Source organism: Chelon labrosus, assembly GCF_963514085.1.
Source record: "Chelon labrosus genome assembly, chromosome: 3".
Classification (NCBI taxonomy): domain Eukaryota; kingdom Metazoa; phylum Chordata; class Actinopteri; order Mugiliformes; family Mugilidae; genus Chelon; species Chelon labrosus.
Window position 1 is genome coordinate 10,433,791 of NC_140339.1, and position 20,743 is coordinate 10,454,533.

At 40.0% G+C, this 20,743-nt stretch overlaps 1 protein-coding gene across 1 annotated transcript; it reads left to right on the forward strand.

Moving 5' to 3' along the window:
• Positions 1-139: 139 nt before the first annotated feature.
• On the forward strand, positions 140-12,604 carry bbs4 (Bardet-Biedl syndrome 4). The gene is made up of 16 exons (XM_084541305.1): positions 140-502; positions 2,187-2,229; positions 5,043-5,122; positions 6,161-6,224; positions 6,480-6,591; positions 6,774-6,846; positions 7,276-7,329; positions 7,421-7,548; positions 8,277-8,331; positions 8,439-8,507; positions 8,637-8,789; positions 9,230-9,401; positions 9,567-9,636; positions 9,731-9,875; positions 9,960-10,164; positions 11,762-12,604. The coding sequence occupies exons 1-16, from the start codon at positions 443-445 to the stop codon at positions 11,914-11,916; spliced, it is 1,638 nt and encodes a 545-aa protein (XP_084397431.1). The 5' UTR covers positions 140-442; the 3' UTR covers positions 11,917-12,604.
• Positions 12,605-20,743: the final 8,139 nt, after the last annotated feature.

The following is a 20,743-nucleotide window of genomic DNA, read 5'->3' on the forward strand; positions in this document are numbered from 1 at the left end:
TGTCAGTGTAACATGTTGACATAAACTTTCTTGTTTCTTGCATCAGCAGTGGAGAAAAACCGGACATCGTGCATTTGAATAGGTTGCTTTCATGGTTAAAAAATTTATTATATCAACAAATCCTGTCCTGCAAGTTTAACAGTACACAGTTTTGGTATTTGTGTCATCCGTTCGCATAAGTAAACCCAATTTGTCTCTGTTCTCGAGAAAGGAGAAAAACTGGAAAACATGCATGTAAATATAAGTTCACATTTAGACATGCATTATATTGATAATCTCCTCCCTGTAAGCAAATCATGTCTGCAACACTAACAGCATGTTGTCAATTATGTTGTTACGCAACTCAAATGCGAACATGTGATTGGTGGAGGTCGAGAAGGGCGGGGCACGCCGACGTTCATCGATACGACCAGCCGTACGTCCGCATTCCATTGATGTATCCATGGCAACAGCTTCTGGTGTTGCTCATCCCAAGATGGCGGACGAGGAGAAAGCCACGGCGGTGAGTGCAAAACCAAAGCTGGTCAGCATTTGCTTGAGTAAACGCGACACATGTCACAGTGTGAATTGACAGCAAGTAAATTAAACGCATGTCTTGAGCGCAGCATTTGTGTAACGCCTGTATGAACGTTTAGTTAGCTACCTGGTTAAGCGAAGTGGGAGCTAAGTTGATTAGCTAACTGTAACTTGCGAGACTAATCCCACTTATCCGAGGACGAATTGAAACATTGAGTGCCAACATACCTACAGTCAGGAGACAACAACAGCAGAAATGTAACGCAACAGGGCAGATGTGCATTGTTAGCCAGCGTTAGCCCACGCTTCATACTACATCGCAGAAAACATTTTATTATGCAGCTCTGCTGTAACTGGCATGAGCACAAATCCTACTCGTGTTACAGACATAATACATGCCGTCTATGATGCAATAAACAACAGAGATTATTCATTTAAACTGTTGTCATTTATTTCACTTGAAGAAATCCACAAGTGAGCAAAATATGGAGAGAATATTTGAAGCGGAAAGGACTGCGCATGCGCGAATCTCTCTGCACAGCTCGTCCTGTTAATGAGAGATTTTAATTTTTAGTTTGATTTCTTAATGTCCTGCATGAATGAATTAAAGAGCCAGCTTCGCTTTGCTTGACCTGACAATTCAAAAGTTGTTAACGGCTTTTAACTGAGTTATATAGTATTAGTTATTAACCATTAATAAAGCAATTCATTACAGCATATAAACCCTTATCAAATGATGTCTTACTAGAACTGTCGTCTAGCTAGTAGTCAGTAGTTCATATATGATGTAACACTAAATACTGTAAGAAAGAAGCAAATCGCTTATTCTTTTCACATTCTAAGAAGTAAGTTAACTTTATTATTTAAATAAATAAAAATATTTCGTTGTCAATTTCCAAATATCCTTTATAACTTGTACCAAATAGACAAGAATCCTATCTCCAGTCAGTAGTTTAAGTTGTACCTCTCAGGAATTTGACCTTTTAAATGAAATCTATAAGGACGGGAAGACCACTTACCTTTTGGTCGGAATTTCAAGCTTGACTCAATAAAGACATTATACATATCCAAGTCTGCATACTGTGTAAGTTCCCTTTATTATACGTACATTAAGCATCGACTCCTGCAGCAGCTCCATAAAGTAATCTCACTGGGAGATATGTTTATATCTCAATTTGAATAATATATATTAATAAAAGAAATCGGACACAGTGCTTTTGCATGGTGGAAAATACTGATGAGCCATAACATCAAAACAACCGGTGAACTGTTTCGTCTTCTAGAGGATATACATAAATATACTAAAACAATACATTATATAATCGTATCTGAACACACCATTCTAGCAAAGTCTGTGTGTTTGTCTGTATTTCCACGCGGCCTCAGAGCAGTTTAGTAAAAATGTAAACGTAAATCAGCTTTATTGACCAAATGTGTACACATACACCATTTGTGTACACAAAGTAGTAGTGAGCACGCACGGAGCACTGGACAGCTGGACACCCGAAAGTCCCAAGTCCACTTCTCTAACCAGTAGGCGACAGCTCTCTGAGGGCCTGCCACGCATATTGGTCGTGGGAAAACACAGGCATACGACATAGAGAATTTTACTTTGACTCTTATATGCTGTTAATTACTTATCTGTTTGTGTTGTGTTTCATATATTTCAGCTCCCAGTTGCTACTGAAGCCAAGAAACGTCGTGCACCTAAAGGTACAGTGAGGCAGCCACAAGTCATTTTACAAAACCAGCTCTTTTTATGGCACCCTTTATCTTGTCACTGATTTCTGACAGTTTGCCTGTACTTGATAAGTTATACTAAAAGAGTTTTAAACTAATCGGCCTGCAGAGGTCACCCTCGCCCTTCTGTATGACAACTAGAAATGACGGAAGCTGTGCATGTTCCAGATATTTTTCTGTGTAGGAAAATGTTTGTTGATAATTGAGGATATTTTATCATAATTGCGAGCTAATGTCCTATTAAGCACTTAACGCTGATGCCCATAGACTGAGGGTTTTTTTTGCATTTGTTTTGTATATTGTTGTTATTCTCATGAGAAGACAAGCCCTGTGGAACCAATTAGGTACACGCTATGGTCTAGTGTTGTATTCCCTGCAGGAATCTTTCACATGGCATGCAAACCCTTACTGCGGTGTACGAAGTGTAAGATAGCAGTAGTAATAAAAACAGAAAGTAAAGGCTATATTTAAATTGTTTCATCTAATGTATGTGAGCAACATTCATCGGTGAAATATTAAAATCTCATATCTTAATCAAATTATAATAATATATTTGATCTTTCTTGTGACAGCAATACCAAAATAGCCAAAAAGAAAATCCATTTATAACACCCTGAGGTTCAGGATGAAATATAAAACTTTAAAAACCAGTCAAGTGCATGAAGATTCATAACCTCAGACTTAATTTTGCCTCACTGTATGCATTAAAATTGCATGTAACATGTACACTAAGGATAAAGTGTGTTGAACTATGTTACAGTAATGACACTAAGAATTTAAAACTATATGTTTCTGGTCCTAAGTCACATAAAGGCTCAAAAGTCAAAGCCAGAGTTCAGTTGTGTCCGTAAGATATTGAAATCATTCTGTAATTACTATTATGAAATGTAATTTGGGCTATTTAGTGCATAGTTAATTCTGTTATGCACAACAAGCATATTTCGTCCTGTTATTAGATTTTGTGCCGTGCAAGTCCCACATTGTTAGTGGTTAACACCCGCCTAGAAGGTGTAAAAAATACGAGAGCTAGAAAGACCTCAAACTAACTGTTGGTTCCTAACGCTCATTTCACCTGTTTCCAGTTCAGCATGTTTCAGTTTTACAGAGTCAGGTGTCACTTTCTTGACACTAATTCTCTCTTTATTCAAGACACTGACACCCATTGCTGTCATTTTCCCGAGGACATAAGTGTCAGCAGTTCAGTGTGAGACTAAATGACTTGACGGGATGATGGGTTTTTGAAGTTTTTCTTTTCTTTTTGTGTGGCAGAACTTCCAAAATAATTTTCGTCATATTTTTCATTACGCTCTCACCATGTGTCTTTTGATCTCAGCACGCCTCTCCTCTGCTCTGATCCCCTTTTAACACTTGGTTCAATGCTGTCTTAGCTTTAGCCTGCTCAAATTTTATAATGCGAAAATTCCTCCATGTTTGGGATGAAGTTGTTCACTATATTTGGGAGACCTCATGCTGTGCTCTTCTTCTCGGCTCTATTCCTCCATTCTTGGAAACAGTAGTCGCAGGAATATATGTCACACATGTATCCCGGCTCTCCTCTCTAAATCTGCCCTCCTTTATGTATGCGGACACTGGAGCACCGCAGGACCGCAGCTGAAACCCGGAGACAAGAATGTTATTGCTGTCTCAGCAGGAGGAAAGCGGATTAGGTCTCTGCAAATAGGACCAATCCGAATCTTGACGAGGAAAATGTGTGAAGCCTGCGCAGCGATGGAGAGGCTTTCTGTGAATTATCTGAAATAGACTCCAGTTCTAGCAGCAGATCACCAAAGTGCTGCTTGAAGTGCTGACAGATAAAAAACAGAAGGGAGCTTTGGTGAATTCACGCTGTATTTTATTTTTTTTACACAGACAGTTCATTAATGATATCCCCCAATGTTGGTGCCAGACTCAAAGCCTGGCGTCTTAATTCACATCGCCTTGAATCCTATTTTTAGCCTCTGAGGAAGGAAGTAGGTACAAGATAACAGGATTACCAAAATCAAACTTGAATTGGAATTACGTCTGCTTCCTCGTGAAATTAAATATTGTTCTCCATCGGGAAGAAGACTTGGAGCAGGGAGGTTTGGTTCTTGAGGTTACCTAACCCTTTGTAAAGCTGGCTTTGCATTGCGCTGCTCATTCCTCCAGCCTCCCTCTTTAAATCTGTCTCTCTACCCTCTCTGTTCTGTCACAAGCACCTGGCTTGCGAGACACATTGTTGCCCTGGCAACGGGAAGAATATCTCAACCTGTCGAGACATTAAAAGAGAGACGAGGGGCGAGAGAAAAAGCAGTATTTCTAATGGAAAAACTTGCTTACAAGGTGACATTTACAGCGCGGCTGGTGAATTGATTATAGTTTAGCCCGGGGTTTTTAGTTGAAGTGTTAACATCTATGTTAACTGTCAGATCAAAGACTTGCTAGTGACTGCAGAGGGAGGGTGCTTTCGGGATTATTTATTCAGCTGTCAAATTAAAACAGACTGCATGCATTAAAAATAGTCCAAATAGACACAACGTTTAATAGTCGGAGCCGTCTGTTCATGAGTAAAAACTAACAAGCTGAGTGTGCCTGGTGGAGTGACTTAAATTTAGCTTGTGGATTTAGGTTACGGTGTTACAACTGTGTTAACTGTCAGATGAGAGACTTACTAATGATGGCAAAAAGAGGGCACTTTCAAGATTAAGAATTCAGCTATCAACTAAATAAGACATCTGAGCAGTAAAGTGTAGTTAACTAATTAATAAAACTTTTAAATGAAAGTGTTTTTATGTTTTCCCCCACAGCTCCGGAGCTCCCTATTGTGGAGAGGAGAAACTGGCTGATCCATCAACACTACATCCACAAAGACTATGATACCTGTAAGGTAAAGTACCATCATTCTCCCTGAGGTTTAGTCCGTCTGATTGACCCAAAATGAACACAGTGAAGACAAACCTGGGTGTGATAATTTATGGCCTTATTGACTGCACTGTTCCCACAAGTGACTGGTAGGTACTTAATAAAATCTCTGAATAGATGCCTGCACTTGTAAGATATATAACTGGAATACTCCTTCTCACTTTCTCTTAGAGGATCGAATTCATGTAATCCAATAATCAGATACACTCCTAAATGTGCATACAGAGCAGATTCAATGTCCGTTTTATTTTTAAAGCACTGGGCGAACAGAATTGCAAAAGCTTACAAAAATAAATGAACACACAATCAACACAAAGACAAGGAAGAGGAAGAAATCAAAAATGCTGAATACTTCAAATACTATATTCTCAAACTGAAGAATAAAAATGAGTTTCAAGATGTCATTTAAAAGCAGACACTGCTCCAGACCTTGGAGGTCTACAGATCTTCAGCCTTCGGACAACCATGAGCAAGGATTCAGTGGCCCTGAGCTACCTTATTGGGATGTGTGGTTGCAGGAGTTCATAGAGATAGGTTGGAGCCGGGCCGTTCAGTGGTACGTACGCAAACACTGAAATCTTAAAATCAATCCTAAACCTACTGAGAACCAGTGAAGGGAGGCCAGTACAGGGTTCTCGCTTTTGTTTCTGTTAAAAGACAAGCTGCAGCATTCTGCACAAACTGAGAGAGAGGCCTAGATAACAGCAGCATCACAGTAGTTATGACAGGAGGAGATAAAAATATCCTTTCAAAATCGTTAAAAGACACTAAGAAACCTCGACTGGAAGAAACTGGACCTCTGGATTCATGTTTGTCTTATTTAAAACAATTTATCAGTTTACCTGTTTTGTATTGGTTGGGATTGTTTAGAAACATGCCGCAGTTAGCATTCAGACTTACTTTGTGAAGCATAATAGCCGTTAACTGTTCCAGGAACATTTTGAAAGTCACATCACCCACCTCCGTCGTTGATATTCTGTCCTGTTCTGCTCTGTCCTTGTAGGTGATCATCAAAGAACAACTGCAGGAGACTAATGGAATGTGTGAATATGCCATATATGTTCAAGGTGAGCCATCCTTTTCTCAGCGACCGTTCCCTCACACACACTTAATGCGTGTGATGTTAATTAACAGCGACATCAAACAAAACCTCTGTGGCAATCGACGCCCGAGCTCCCCAGCACATCATTTAGTTTCCCCAAATCTGCACTTTGGACCCCATGCTGTGCCTTTGATATTTAATGTGGAATTTTTTTTTTAAACTTCCTAGAGCAGATGAAGATCCTCTTTTTTTTTGTGTGCGTCTTTATTTCTTTTCACAGCACTAATCTTGCGTCTTGAGGGCAAGATCCAAGAGTCCCTGGAGCTGTTTCAGAGCTGCACCATCCTTAATCCAAGCAGCACTGACAATCTCAAACAAGTGGCCCGATCACTGTGAGTCTACCGCACTGAAACCAGAACAAGTGCACCAAACCTTCTCCATTAGCTAAACAGACAGAAACAAAGTGATAACATCCTAACTTTTTACAACTAATACTACAAGAGTTATTCAGCGTTCACGTAATTAAAATAGGTTAATTTCTCTTATGCATTCTTCTTGTTTATTCTTTTTGTAGATTTCTTCTGGGAAAGCACAAAGCAGCTATTGAATTTTATCATGAAGCTGCAAGACTCAACGAGAAAGACTGGGTAAAAGAAAAGGAGCACTTCAGTAAAAAAGAGTTTCTGCTTTGTCTTTAAGTTTCTAAGGGAAAGTGTTTTAGTTGCCCTGGAATCTTTCACTCTAAAAACACAGCGTGACGTTTTCTCAGCAGACTCTTCCCACATTTAGAAAAGGATTGAGCGTCTTTTTTCTCACTCTTGCAGCGATTTATCAAAAACAACTTCATTCTGCACTTCCAAACAGATGCAGGGCTGTTATACTTGTGCTGCCAGTTCGTGTTGACTTATCAGACAGGACCATTAATCACTGATGATGTTATGTTTCCGAAATGTAAACTGCAGAAGTTGTATTCCACAGAAAAGTTGACTTAAATAACCTTTATATTTAGAGGTTCGTTTTAGCTCATTTAGCATGCAACCGCGCTCCATGTAAAATCTGACATTTTCTCACCCCAGGAGATCAGCCATAATCTTGGCGTGTGCTATTTCTTCATCAAAGACTTGAAAAACGTGAGTATGCCGAATTTGCCGACACTGTTCAGGACAAATTGTCGTCGTTCCCTGCGGGATTTGATCCTTTTGATCTTCTGTCTCTTGTCAGGCTGAAGAGCATCTAAACATAGCTCTCCATATAAATAAGCACGACAAGACTTTCATGATGCTCGGGAAGGTTCATCTGCTGGCCGGAGAAACTGACAAGGCCATCGAAGTGTATAAGAGAGCAGTGGAGTAAGTAGAGTTGAAGGCAACTAAAGTGGATTTAATGTTAAAAATGGCTTTTATTCTACATATTATATTATTATATTATATTACCAAAAGGGTTTTTACATTTAAAGCTAAATTGTTTACAAAATCAGTGCAACCTTTTCATCATGATAGCCTCCTGTCAAAGAATTAAAACGGCCTGACATATCGTTTCTGAGTCAGTTGGTTACTTTCAAGTTTTATTTGATCATTTTCACTCTCTGGAGCTCATTTCAGTGGAAAGAAAGTGTTCATTACTTTTTAACTTGAGGTCCTTTTCATTTAGTATAAACTCTTTTCATTTCCTCTACTATTCACATGCTGAATATTTAAACATTAGGCCATGGTGTAAATAAGGAAATGACATTGGGGTCCATAATAGAGCTCATTATGGCTACCTCCTGTTGGGGGCAAATGAATTAATCAAGTGCCCCAACACCAGTGTCGCTTTTAATGAGACTTACCACTGTGAGTCTGATTTTAATGCCGAGCTGCCTCTTTTTTTTGCCATTTTTCTTTGAGCCACATCGTCCCCCCACAGGTCATAATTAACACTGAACAATTATGCTGAATCAAAGCCTGGGTGAATAATCAGCAGATTCCCTGAATATCAGCCCTGAATGTTTGCTCAAGAATAAGTGCAGGCTTTAGATGTAATTACAGGCACAGATGAAGTTACATTTTTCATTCAACTTGTCTCATTCTCCGTTCAGATACTCACCAGAGAACACTGAACTCCTCACTACCCTTGGCCTGCTGTTTTTGCAGGTCGGTAGATTTTCTTTTTTAGAAACTTTCCTGAAAGTAGATTATGTGCACATGTTTGCTGACACCCGCTACAAGATAAGGATGACAGTAATGTTATTTTTTTTCAGCTTGGCAAATACCAAAAAGCATTTGAGTACCTTGGAAATGCCCTCACGTTTGATCCCAACAATTATAAGGTACTTACTTCTAAGATACCGCACGTTTTTAAATGCAGTTCAGTCAAAATCTAAAGTCACGACTTGCGACATGTGCTGCTTCAAAGGGTCCTCTGGTATCTCTCTAATCATTGTTTTTCATATCTCCAGGCCATCCTGGCTGCAGGCAGCATGATGCAGACCCACGGTGACTTTGATGTGGCCATGAACAAGTACCGAGTGGCAGCATGTGCCGTGCCTGAGAGCCCCCCTCTCTGGAACAACATTGGCATGTGCTTCTTTGGCAAAAAGAAATACGTAGCTGTGAGTGATCCTGTTTTTGAGTTGGCTTCTTTTTGTAAACGAGAAAACTGCCAAAATAAAAAGTATAATTTGGACACCAGCCACGGACAGTTCAGGCACTTTATACTTCAATATCATAAGCGGTCTTGTGTGTGTACTATACTGCATCCAATATATTATGTATGCTGTGATAGATCAGCTCAGTCAATCAACAGTAACAGTATCCACATAGAAGATATTACATTATGTGCTCAATTTGAAATCACTGACGTATGCAGCAATCAGCCAAAACTTTAAGACCAACTGGTCATTATCACTGAGCAAGTGAATAGCACAAATTATGAACACATTAAGGCAGCAGGTGAGCGTTTCATCCTCAATGTTGATGTGTAACAAGGACCAAAAATGGGCAAGTGGAAGGATTTGAGCAACCTTGACAGTACTGACAACTTCTCCCACAGGCCATCAGCTGCCTGAAGCGGGCCCACTACTTGTCTCCTTTTGACTGGAAAGTGTTGTACAACCTGGGTCTGGTACACCTGACCATGCAGCAGTACGCCTCTGCTTTCCACTTCCTCAGTGCAGCCATCAATCTGAACCCACGGATGGGAGAACTCTACATGTTGCTGGCAGGTACAGGAGTCATAGAGACAGAGCGTTCATTCATCATTTAACTCTGTTGTTAAAGAAGAAAATCTGTCATAGCAAAGATAGTGTCAGCTGTTTATTTTTTTACTTACTGAGCTTTTTCTTCTAGCTGTAAACATACTCATATTTTCACATATTTATGATTAACAGTGGCTCTCACCAACTTGGAGGATGTTGAGAATGCCACCAGAGCGTATGAACAAGCTGTGACTCTAGATGCGTAAGCTGCCTTAAAAGTTGTATTAATCTGAACTTCATACTATATCAGATGATTGATTTTCTTTTCCACTTCCTTTGTTATCATTCTCCTGCAGATCCAACCCCCTGGTCAATTTGAACTTTGCAATCTTCCTCTATAATCACGGTGACAAGGTGGGAGCTCTGGATCAGTACCAGGAGATGGAAAGGAAAGTCAACGTTCTTCGAGACAGCAGTAGCAGCTTTGAGTTTGATCCTGAGGTACTGTATATCCTGTTGTTGATTATGTCTCTGAAGTCAGTTGTCATTACTTGTTGCCAAACCTCTCCTTCTAATCTCCTACAGCTGATGGACATGGCTCAGAAAATGGCAGCTGCCCTGCAGGTGACAGAGAGTCTGGTTTGGACAAAACCAGGCAAGGACTCAAAATCTAAACCACACTCAGCAGCGGCCGCCAAAACTCCTGGAGCTCCACTTGGTACTAACCAAGCTCTGGGTCAGGCCATGTCTTCAGCTGCGAGCTACAACAAAAACATCCAGCTGCAAACAGGTAGAGTTACCTCCTGCACCTGCAGGATTTGTAGAAAGTGTCAAAATCTGTCACCACAGCATGAAGCCTGGTGGGAGGCTTGACAAACCTAAGCCAGACTGAATATCTCTCTTACGCTTGTTATAAATTTGAACACAAACTCAAAATGTGAAAAAAATATTCACCCAAGATCTCCAGTGTAATACTGACAGTGCAGCTGATGACAAATCCCACAGCTTCCTCTCTCGTCCAAACCAAAGTCCGATATTTTTTGTTGAAGTGAGAACTTTAAAATATCTCTTTCCTTTGCATTCACAGCCCCCGTGCCCTCGCTGCTGCAGCAGATTTAATATACGGGCTGAGGGGAAATAGAATATGTGTAAAATATCCCTTTCCTGTATAGAATGCAGTATATTCTTGACAACAAAAGAGAGTGTGGAATAATGATACACAGGTAACCTTATAAATTCGTGGCTACTGTGTAGTGATTGTAGTGGCATACAGCTCTCAGAGGTAAGTGGACAAGAGGGCTTTACTTCATGAGAGCCCGCAGGCTGCATTTTCTTCCACTTATGCTTAGCTGCACCACAGCAGTGCATTCATATTTAGTGACAATGACATTTTACATAATTACACTTCTCACAAGTCTCTGTTTTCAAACACTCAATAACCAAAGTGCTAGAAGTGAATAAACGTATATATATAAATATATATATATTAAAAATACAGTGGACTTAACAGAGAGTTACTCATTGAAACATTTTCCAAAGGTAAGGTCTATTATGAAAGTAAATTATTCAAAAGAAAACAGAGTAGATGTCTAAAAAAATTAATGATTTTAAGCAGAAACTAAGCAGATTTCTATATCTCCACATGTGTGCTACAGAGGGATGTATTATGAACGCATATAACAGTTTAGTCATGGGGTGAATTTTGCTCTTACAGGTGATAAAAATGTGCTTTGATGGCAAGATCTTATTTTGAATGCTCTTAATTTACAGTCAAGTTAGGCTTCACACATCATGTGGTTTTAATCCACGTCATAAATACATATTTTTCATTCCGATTGTGATGCTTCATTTAATAGTTTTCTAATATAACAGTTTCTAAACATGGTGCATCCGTATTTTAATTACCACTGCTGAAATCTATTACTGCACATCTGTACAGTTAAAGGTGACGTGTGACCTGTAGCCAGCTTACATCAAATTGATTTTTAATTTAGTCTGAGTCAGAATCAGGTTCACTGCAGTTAGATATGTAAAGGCTTGGAGGCAAATCGCATTAAAGTTCCTGATTAATGTTAGGTGTTGTAGAAACGGCAGGAAATCAAACGAACAGTTTCTCTTTCTGACCACACAAGATGCGATTGTGCCGTGTAATTCCCCAGACTAGCAACTGAGTGGCAACAATGATACAACAACAGCAACAACACAACCCTTGTTGCTTACGCCAGCAAACCACCCAAACTCTTAAATGGACCACAGCCCACCAGCACAGATGGGCAGAACACATAAGAGTATGTTGAACAACAGATTATGGAATTCACTGGGAAGTCCTTTTGTGAGCCGCCTATAGTGGAACAAAATACAACCAAATACTCTGTTGTTATCTTCAGGAGTTTCCAAAGGCCCCTCCTCAGTCCGTGAGCCAGAACCGGACGTGGATAAAGCCCCCAGCCCCCCCACCGACCCTCCAGGCTCCCCGGAACCTGCAGAGTCAGACAACCCCAAACCCAGAACCTCCAAGAAGAAAACCAAGGTGGAGGAATGAACTCACTTGACAGCTACAGAATCTTAAAATCATACAGTATTTGACGTACTTGTCATTAGCTCACTCGCATGTTATGGAGGCAAGTTAAGGCTCTTTAACAGCAACCAAGCTACTGTATTTGTGCTAGTTCATCTAGTTCATCATAGTTTGACGTGAAGCCTTGAGTTTGACGTCCTACACAACCATCTCAAGGGCAAGGTCGGCGTTTACGTTTGTCATTCCATCCATCTCGGAAATTAGATAAACTTTGATACTCGCATCAGAATCAAATCCAGTAGATCTCACAGTTTAAGAATCCAACAAACCGATAAAATGAACACTTGTGAAGTTACGTGTCTTGAGGAGCCCAGCAATAAGGTTACATGGTGACTTTTCCGGGTATTGACATGCCTGTACGATCCAATACATGTGAAGGAAACGCTGCGACAATCACTGCGAATATCTGAGGACAGTCAGCAAGTTTTTGAATAGTTACAGGGCGTGGACTGTTTGTATGATAGGACTTGAGTGTAAATAGTGAAAACAGGCTTTTGTATGTAGATAGGTGTATGTTTATAGAAAACAATGTATTTAATATTAAATAAGAGACTTTAAAAAGAACGTCTTGCTTCTAATTTGTGTGTTTTGTACTGCGTTTTATATGTTCAATTCATTCAGTTCAACAGACACCAACCAACAGGGGACAGTATTGTTTAACAGCTGCTCATTAACCCAATGCATTGTCTTGAATAAAAAGAATAACGTACATATCAATACATTAATCCATGAATATATTAAAACTGTCGGGATACTAATTGTTATGTGAAAGCTTCACAGTGGAAAATCTATTTTTAAATGTAAATTTGTACTGATTCTGTTTGCATTTATTTATTTATTTATTTTTCTTTAACATATTTAGTTGCTATACTTTTGGTTTAAGGGAGAAAAACCTGTAAATAAATTGTTCCGGTTTAACATAAACCTTATAAATTACCAGTACTGAAGGTCACTTACAAACTGAAATTATCCATGTGTATAAACTACATTATGCATCTGGAGGTTTGTAAACATTAACCAAAACTATTTATGAAATATGCTCCCCTGAAAAAGTTGGTTGGTATTTAAATATTAATCCACTGTGGGTTTTTTAGTAGTTTATAGTTAAATGAACAATTAAAAGATAAAAACATAAAAAACACACACACACGTAGAGAAGAAACCGTTCTGTCTCCATTTTTATTCTGAAAGCTATGGTCAGTAACCAGCCTCCAAATATCTCAGAACTTTACAGTGAACTGTGCTAAGATCACTGATGCAATAATAAATGGTATTTTTAATATAATTTTTCATGATGTTTTAGATTTGCACACATACCCCACAGACAGGCTCTAAAAAGTAGGCCAGTTTCAGTGCAACCATCCATCATCTATAACTACTTCCTGTGGAGAGCTGTGGGCACTGGAGAATATCTCAGCTAACATTAGGAAAGAGGTGGGTACCCTGGGTAGGCTGGCAGTCCATCACAAGGCTAACACACACACAGAGAGTGAGAGATCAACAACCATTCACACTCACATGCGCACCTACAACCAATTTGGAATCTGCTCGGCCAAGCGTCTCAACGTGGCTCAAAAACTAGTCAATTTGCTGTGAGATATTATTTTTTTTTAAAAAAGCATGTTTCACTACCTAAAATACTGCAGTTTGGACATAATGATGTTGAAGAAGACTGAATATGAGTCATCCCTTCATCAGAGCAGACTAAACCTAAATATCCTGAAATATGCACCGATCAGCCACAACATTAAAAACACTCACAGGAGAAGTAAATAACATTGACCATCTTGTGATGATGCAATGTTCTGCTGGGAAACTTTTGGACCTGGCATTCATGTGGATGTTACTTAGACATGTGGCACCCACCTAGACCAGACCAGGCACCCCCACCCTATAGCAATGACACTCCTTGATGGCAGCAGCCATCCCCTGCAGGATGCAACCTAACACAGACACACACACAAAAACGGTTTAGGAACAAGTCAAAAAACGTGAAAAACAGCACAAGGTGTTGACCTGGCCTCCAAATTCATTAGATCCCAAACTGATCAAGTATCTGTGGGATGATCCACAGAGGCCCCTCCCCTCAACCCACAGGACCCAAAGGCCCCCCACTAACAACATCCTGTTGCCAGACATCACAGGACACCCTCAGACGGACCAGGTCCATTCTCTGATGAGTCACAACTGTTTTGGAGGCACAAGGGAGACCTACACAATATTAGGAAGGTGGTCATAATGTTATGCCTGATTGGTGTACATTCACTATACACCTTATACACCTTGCTAGTACTGTATTGGACCCCCATTTGTCTCCAAAACTGCCATTTGAGTACAGTGAACTCGTTGAAGAAAGTTTGATGATGATTTTTACCTTTTTAATATGGAACGTTATCAAGTAGCATCAGAAGATGGGAATGCTCTGGTCATAAATGGATGGACATGGACAGAAACAATACTCAGGACGACAGGCAATAATAATAATAGGAGTAGTAAATGTAGATCTGATTATTGCATGGGGAACTCATGTGAGTCTTTTTTTAAGACAAGCCAAGGGTTTTTTTTTGTGACACACATCTCCTGCTCAGTGGTGAGTGTAAATATTTATTTTTCCTCTGGCTGAGGACAGAGTGAACGCTGCTGTGGACCAAGTGTCAGACCAGCATGGTTGCTGCTTGTCCGTCTTGCTCCCTTGTAGAGCGTGTTGTGGTTGTTTGTTATCTCAGTGCGGCCACGACTGGAGGAGGCTGTGAAAGTGTTTGTGCTCTGGTTATTAAAAAGCTTGGCTGTTGTGTTTTCTTTTTTTCTCCTGAAAACTCCAAAAATCAGAATCAACATATCACCACCTTCGCTGTAAGTGTCGTTGGAGGCTTTTAACTGTATAGCAGAGTATGACCCAATTTGATATTAAATTATGGAGTCTTGTTTTTTAAATTTTGCTTATTGGCATCAGATTTTTCTCATCTCTGTATTTCTGTGCACGCTCCTGCTTCATGCATCACCTCCGAACGTTTCACATGCTCTGAATAAAGACACCCTGATCACCCTGAAGAATAAGCAAGAGACACAAAATGAACACAAAGCGTTTCGATACGTTTAGGTCTGTGAACAGGTGATGTGAACAAGATATTTTTGGATCTGGGTGAAACATTCTGAAAAGATTATGAACAGAATATAAAAGGGGAAGAAATACCAACAGAGAGGAGCTGATATATCTACAAGCTCAACACGGTAAATGAGATATATCCAAAATATGTGATGACCAGAGTCGGCTGATGCACAGCAACTACTTGAACTCTGTTCGGCAGTATGATCCAGGGAAAGAGGCAACAGAAGTTCAGCTTTAAAACAGATTTATATATTTTTCAGTCTGAGGGAACTTTCACAATGTAAGGAAGTACACCATCTGCACTGGTCCAAACAGAAGCTCAGCACAATATTTCCAGATACAGATGCGTCACGTGATCAGGCATAACATTATGACCACCTGCCTAATATTGTGTAGGTCTCCCATTTGCCTCCAAAACAGTTGTGACTCATCAGAGAATGGACATGGACCTTCTGAGGGTGTCCTGTGGTGTCTGGCAACAGGATGTTGCTAGTGGGGGCCTTTGGGTCCTATGGGTTGAGGGGAGGGGCCTCTGTGGATCATCCCACAGATACTTGATCAGTTTGGGATCTAGTGAATTTGGAGGCCAGGTCAACACCTTGTGCTGTTTTTCATGTTTTTTTGAGTTGTTCCTAAACTGTTGTTGTGTGTGTGCCTGTGTCAGGCTGCATCCTGCTGGGGATGGTTGCTGCCATCAAGGAGTGTCATTGCTATGGGGTGGGGGTGCCTGGTCTGCTCTAGGTGGGTGGTGCATGTCTAAGTAACATCCACATGAATGCCCGGTCCAAAAGTTTCCCAGCAGAAGATTGAATTGTCTCAAGATGGTCAATGTTATTTACTTCTCCTGTCAGTGGTTTTAATGTTGTCACACAACAGTTTGTATAAAGCTACAGATACTCTTTTACATAAACTTTTATGTAAACGTCTCTGCCACTAAACTCTTTTAACATATTCTCAGTTGAAGTGAATCATTTTATCAGAAATCTCATTTAACACATTGTTTTTCGTCATGGTGCAGTTAAATTCTCCCTGCCCCGCCCATTGAAGCCTCACACAGCTCTGAGCCTGAAGATGCACACAGCGACGTTCATTGATCTGTTGGTGTTACTTTGCTTTTAGGATGAAGAAATGGCATCTACTTGCGCTGCAATTATTTCCAAGAGACTGTAGTTTTTGCATTAGGAGCCTGTTAAACGGTGCAAGCCTGAACTGCCTGCAGTCGTAACTTTTACAAGCCAACTGATGGCCTGTAAGTTACTGCTGCTGCAGTTATATTTCAGTGCAGCTGTGGTAGATTGCTTTTCCATTTCTCATTTTTCTACAATTCAAATAGCCTCCGGAAACGCTGGGTACAAAGTGGACGTCTCCTATAAACTTCTCTGCGTCCAGAGAATTGTAGGTTGTGATATTTCTTTCATTGGTGGGCTGTTTTATTCAGATTTTATATGCTGCAGAGGATGTAAATCATATTAATAGGCCCAAATAAATAAAGTATTTTGAAAGTGAAGGTGAGTTTTATGAAAAATGATTGTTGACTTTCTTTGTTGACTTTTCTATTCCTGAATTTCCAGTTTTTCTTTAAAGTACTATTCTGGATTGTGGTTGTTGAGCCTCCGACAGGCTGCATTTTTGTTTATTTCCTTGCAGCACAGAGCCGGAGAAGGCTTTACCTGGACAAATAGGAGGAAGAAAGGTTTTCTTTCCTTTGAACACCGTGTATTTCGTATTTGAAGAGAAGAGGTGTGTGGATTGAGGATTGGGGCTGTCTGGATCTCAGATAAGCTCTGCTGTTGACCTTCAACCCATTTTCATACTTGGCAATTCCATAACCCCCGGCCTTTAACTTGTACTGTATCCGAACCTATTATAATTCTGTTTGCAGCTCCTCGTGCTGTCCCTTCCCTTTGTCTGGCTCTTTTTAAATAGTCCCCCAGATAACCATAAGGTCTCGAGTACCAATGTCACTCCTGGCCACTCAGGGAGGTTGAAAGAAGACCTTCATTTTCATCCCATTTAAATTTAACTTTTTTCCAGTGTCTTCTTAACGTGGCACAGTCCTGAAACAAAAGCAGTGGCACAATTTTTAACTCCACAGTAACTTCATAAAATACATACTTTAAAACAATTTTTTTCTCCACTTGTAAATAAAATGCTAAAAATGAAACCAAGGCAGAACAGTTGGCCACATACATACAACAGTTTTAGTCTCTTTTGATAACTTCCCCATTTACAGAAACTAGATAACTAGGCTCCTCAAGGCTCCACCTGTCTGAACGTACTGTACAGGATTCTGGCTCCAAACTCGCAAGATGGCGTGGGTCGCCCGTACCCCTGGAAGTCTACTGTCAACCAATGGAAGGAAGTGGAGATGCGTTGATATAATATTAAGACTGTCGTTAGCTGTCTACCATCAATTTTCTTTTGTCAATATTTTATATGCCCAGGTGTTATGTGGCGTCATTGCCAAGATGGCGACGGCCGGTGATGCCCAAACTGAACTTCAAAACCGCCCTCCAGAAATCGTGTGAGTGACGTTACATAGACAACCTGTACCTGCGAACAGCTGCTTCTTTTCCTTTGTGCATTGTATTTTGGTTGAATAGTGTTCATAAATAGCACCCTTATAAATGTAGTAAATAATTTTTTGTCATTTTTACAGTGTAGACTTCACATGCTTGAAGCCTACTTGGACTTAGTCTGATAAAGGGACACAGCTGCAGCACAAATCTTGGTAAGGACCTTGCGAAATAGAAAGTCTGGAGCCTGTTTATCGGAAGAAGGTCCTGTTGTATAAATACCCTATTGTTGATACATCTAGAACATGTTACTATCCACAGATGTCAGGTGATGAACTGGGACTTTGGAGAAAGCAGAGGCTGCCGGATAACAGCAGCATGATGGAGAAAGTGAAGATGATCCATGAGAAGGTTACATAATTCCTCCTACTTAAAACAAAGTAAGCATTTCTCATATATTATTTTTAAGTTACTCATACCTTTTTAAGACTTGACATTTATCAGTTTTAAATTCAGAAGTCATGTTCTAGTAGCTGATACGATGTTCATAAATTACCTGATCCCTCATTTATGAAAAAGAGAGATACTCTAATGAATCTTTAACAGCGTCTCGTGTACATTTTTCACTTTGTACACGAGTTCAATTTATGAGATTATCTAAATGGAGCCGATTCTACCCATTTAGAAAACATGTCGTGCGGCAGTCAGAAATAAACCACTCTGGGAACTGCAATATATCTCACATTCCTTACGGATCAATTTACACATTTCTATGCAGCGCCATCGGCGTCTTAATGTAATGTGGCAGAAACTGAGAGTTCAGTCGTAAGCCCATCAATTTTCTTTGAAGATTAAACTTGTTTTCAAGATTTACACCAGCAGCATTAATATCTGAGGCCACTTTGTATCCAAATGATTATGCAGCCCTCATGCAGCTCACGACAGGGGGTCATGTGTAAATCTCGAGCCTGGAGAGACCTCGGCACAGCAAGCCAATAATGTGCTATGTCAGATACAAACTTGGGTTCGAAGTGATGCGCGTCAAGTTGATGTTTTACCAAAAGACAGACTTTTTCCTGCACACACAGAACGATCAAACGTAATACCGAGGCTTTCCAGCATAGCATGTAGTCTAGCTTTGTCAGAACATAAAATGCTTTTTTGTCGTTCCGAAGGTGGAGTGAGGGGCAGGACGCAATATTTTTTAAATACAAAGACAACCGTGCACTCTCCTGGAATTCAAGACTGAGAAAAGAATAGAAAGAAGTTTAAACCCTGGCCCCGTTCTCATCTCTGCACAGCTGCCCGATCGCAGCGTGAGCTGAGTCTCAATGTCAGATTGTCACTTTGTGAAAGATGCATAAATTGTCAAAAAGAAATCTGGCATTGCAGGGGAGGTTAGGAAGTTTCAGAAACTATTCAAACATTCAGCAAGAGATCTGATAAAGAGTAATTCAAACCCCATAATAGGAGCCAAACCACAGATGACTGAAGCCTGACATATATTTTTCCTCTGTGCCGTAGAGCTCAAACTTTTGCCCAGAAACTGTAGAAAATCATGGGTACTGTGCTGTATCTTGAGTCAAAACCTGCTGTTCTGAATAGTCAGATAGAAGATAATGTGTATCAATTCATGCCACAAAGTAGTCCCTAATAAATGTGTCATTTAATATATAGATATTTTTTCCATAATCTGGTAAATTTTTAAAATCATGCATAAAATAATAACTAGCGTCCATGTGAAAATAGAAAGTACCAGATAGCCACGTTTGGAAGTTGCAGTGATGTGCAACTACATTGTTGGTTTTAATCTAGTTGTGAGTAACAAAATATACAATAACACCAGCCTTATCCTTTAATAGACCGTGTGCAAAGCTTCCGAGGAAGTCTTTAATAATTATCTCAAATTGAACACCGTGTCAACATTAGTGATGACTACACCGGGAGACCTAAGAGGGAAAATGCAGTCCACAGTTAATCCTGTGTTTGCACAGCTAATCTCTTTGTGTTTGCTTGTGTTGTGCTGTTGGTTTCATCAGTATGAGCTGTAGCTGTGCATTTCCATATACAGAATAGCTCCATAGCTCTAGCTTTTATTTTACTTTTATTTTTTTCATTTTAAACACACTCATAATGTATCCAGTCTTATGTATTTACAATTAAAGGTGTTTTATTTATACAGTTTATATTTACAATTGATATTATACACCGATCAGCCACAACATTAAAACCACTGACAGGAGAAGTAACATAAAATAACACTGACCATCTTGTGACAATGCAACGTTCTGCTGGGAAATGTTTGGACCTGGCAAGGTGTTGACCTGGCCTTCAAATTCACTAGATCCCAAACTGATCAAGTATCTGTGGGATGATCCACAGAGGCCCCTCCCCTCAACCCCTAGGACCCAAAGGCCCCCCCACTAAGAACATCCTGTTTCCAGACATCACAGGACACCCTCAGAAGGTCCATGTCCATTCTCTGATGAGTCACAACTGTTTAAGAGGCACAAGAGAGACCTACACAATATTAGGAAAGTGGTCATAATGTTATGCCTGATCGGTGTAGGTATGACACATGTTCATAAGTCTTGAACCGTTCTTTGAAATAATCTTTTTATTTTTTCTTAAACTAACAATGGGCAAAATGACTGCATGAAAGTTGTTAGTCATAGGAGTGAACCATAGATAATTAATCTGCAGCTCTTCAGTTCCACACAGCTCTGTGGGGAGTATGCATTTCTGAAAGGCTCATTGTTTTGATTTTACGTCTTGCAGCTTTGCTTTTTTGGTTTGCTCGTACTGTTTTCATCATTTCTAGCTCTTGCCGGCTGCAGTTTTCAGCAGAAGAACTCTGATAAACCCACTGTATGCTACCTGCAGCAGACTGACAAAGTTAGTTACCAAGTTGTAAGGAGGAGGTTGTGGAGGCGAAAGGAGCAATGTTTGTTAGTTTCCAGAAACACAACTCCAAATTAACATTAGCTTGTTTCACCTCCACATGTCTCCTCCATGTGTAAATAGCTTAAATGAGTGTGACCATTTCCAACCTGTAGTTGGAAGACATTACTGCAGCTTTCCTAAAAATACACGGTTTAAGAGAACTGCGTCCGCTGAGAAAAGCTATAGCCTATCGTCTGTATTCTGAGTTTCTTCTTACCTGCCC

Excerpts from the sequence above, each read along its gene's own strand:
- bbs4 (XM_084541305.1), top strand. The coding sequence starts at position 443 with ATGGCAACAGCTTCTGGTGTTGCTCATCCCAAGATGGCGGACGAGGAG. Across the intron at positions 2,230-5,042 it reads GAAACGTCGTGCACCTAAAG|CTCCGGAGCTCCCTATTGTG; the intron begins GTACAGTGAGGC and ends TTTCCCCCACAG. Across the intron at positions 9,402-9,566 it reads ACTCTACATGTTGCTGGCAG|TGGCTCTCACCAACTTGGAG; the intron begins GTACAGGAGTCA and ends TATGATTAACAG.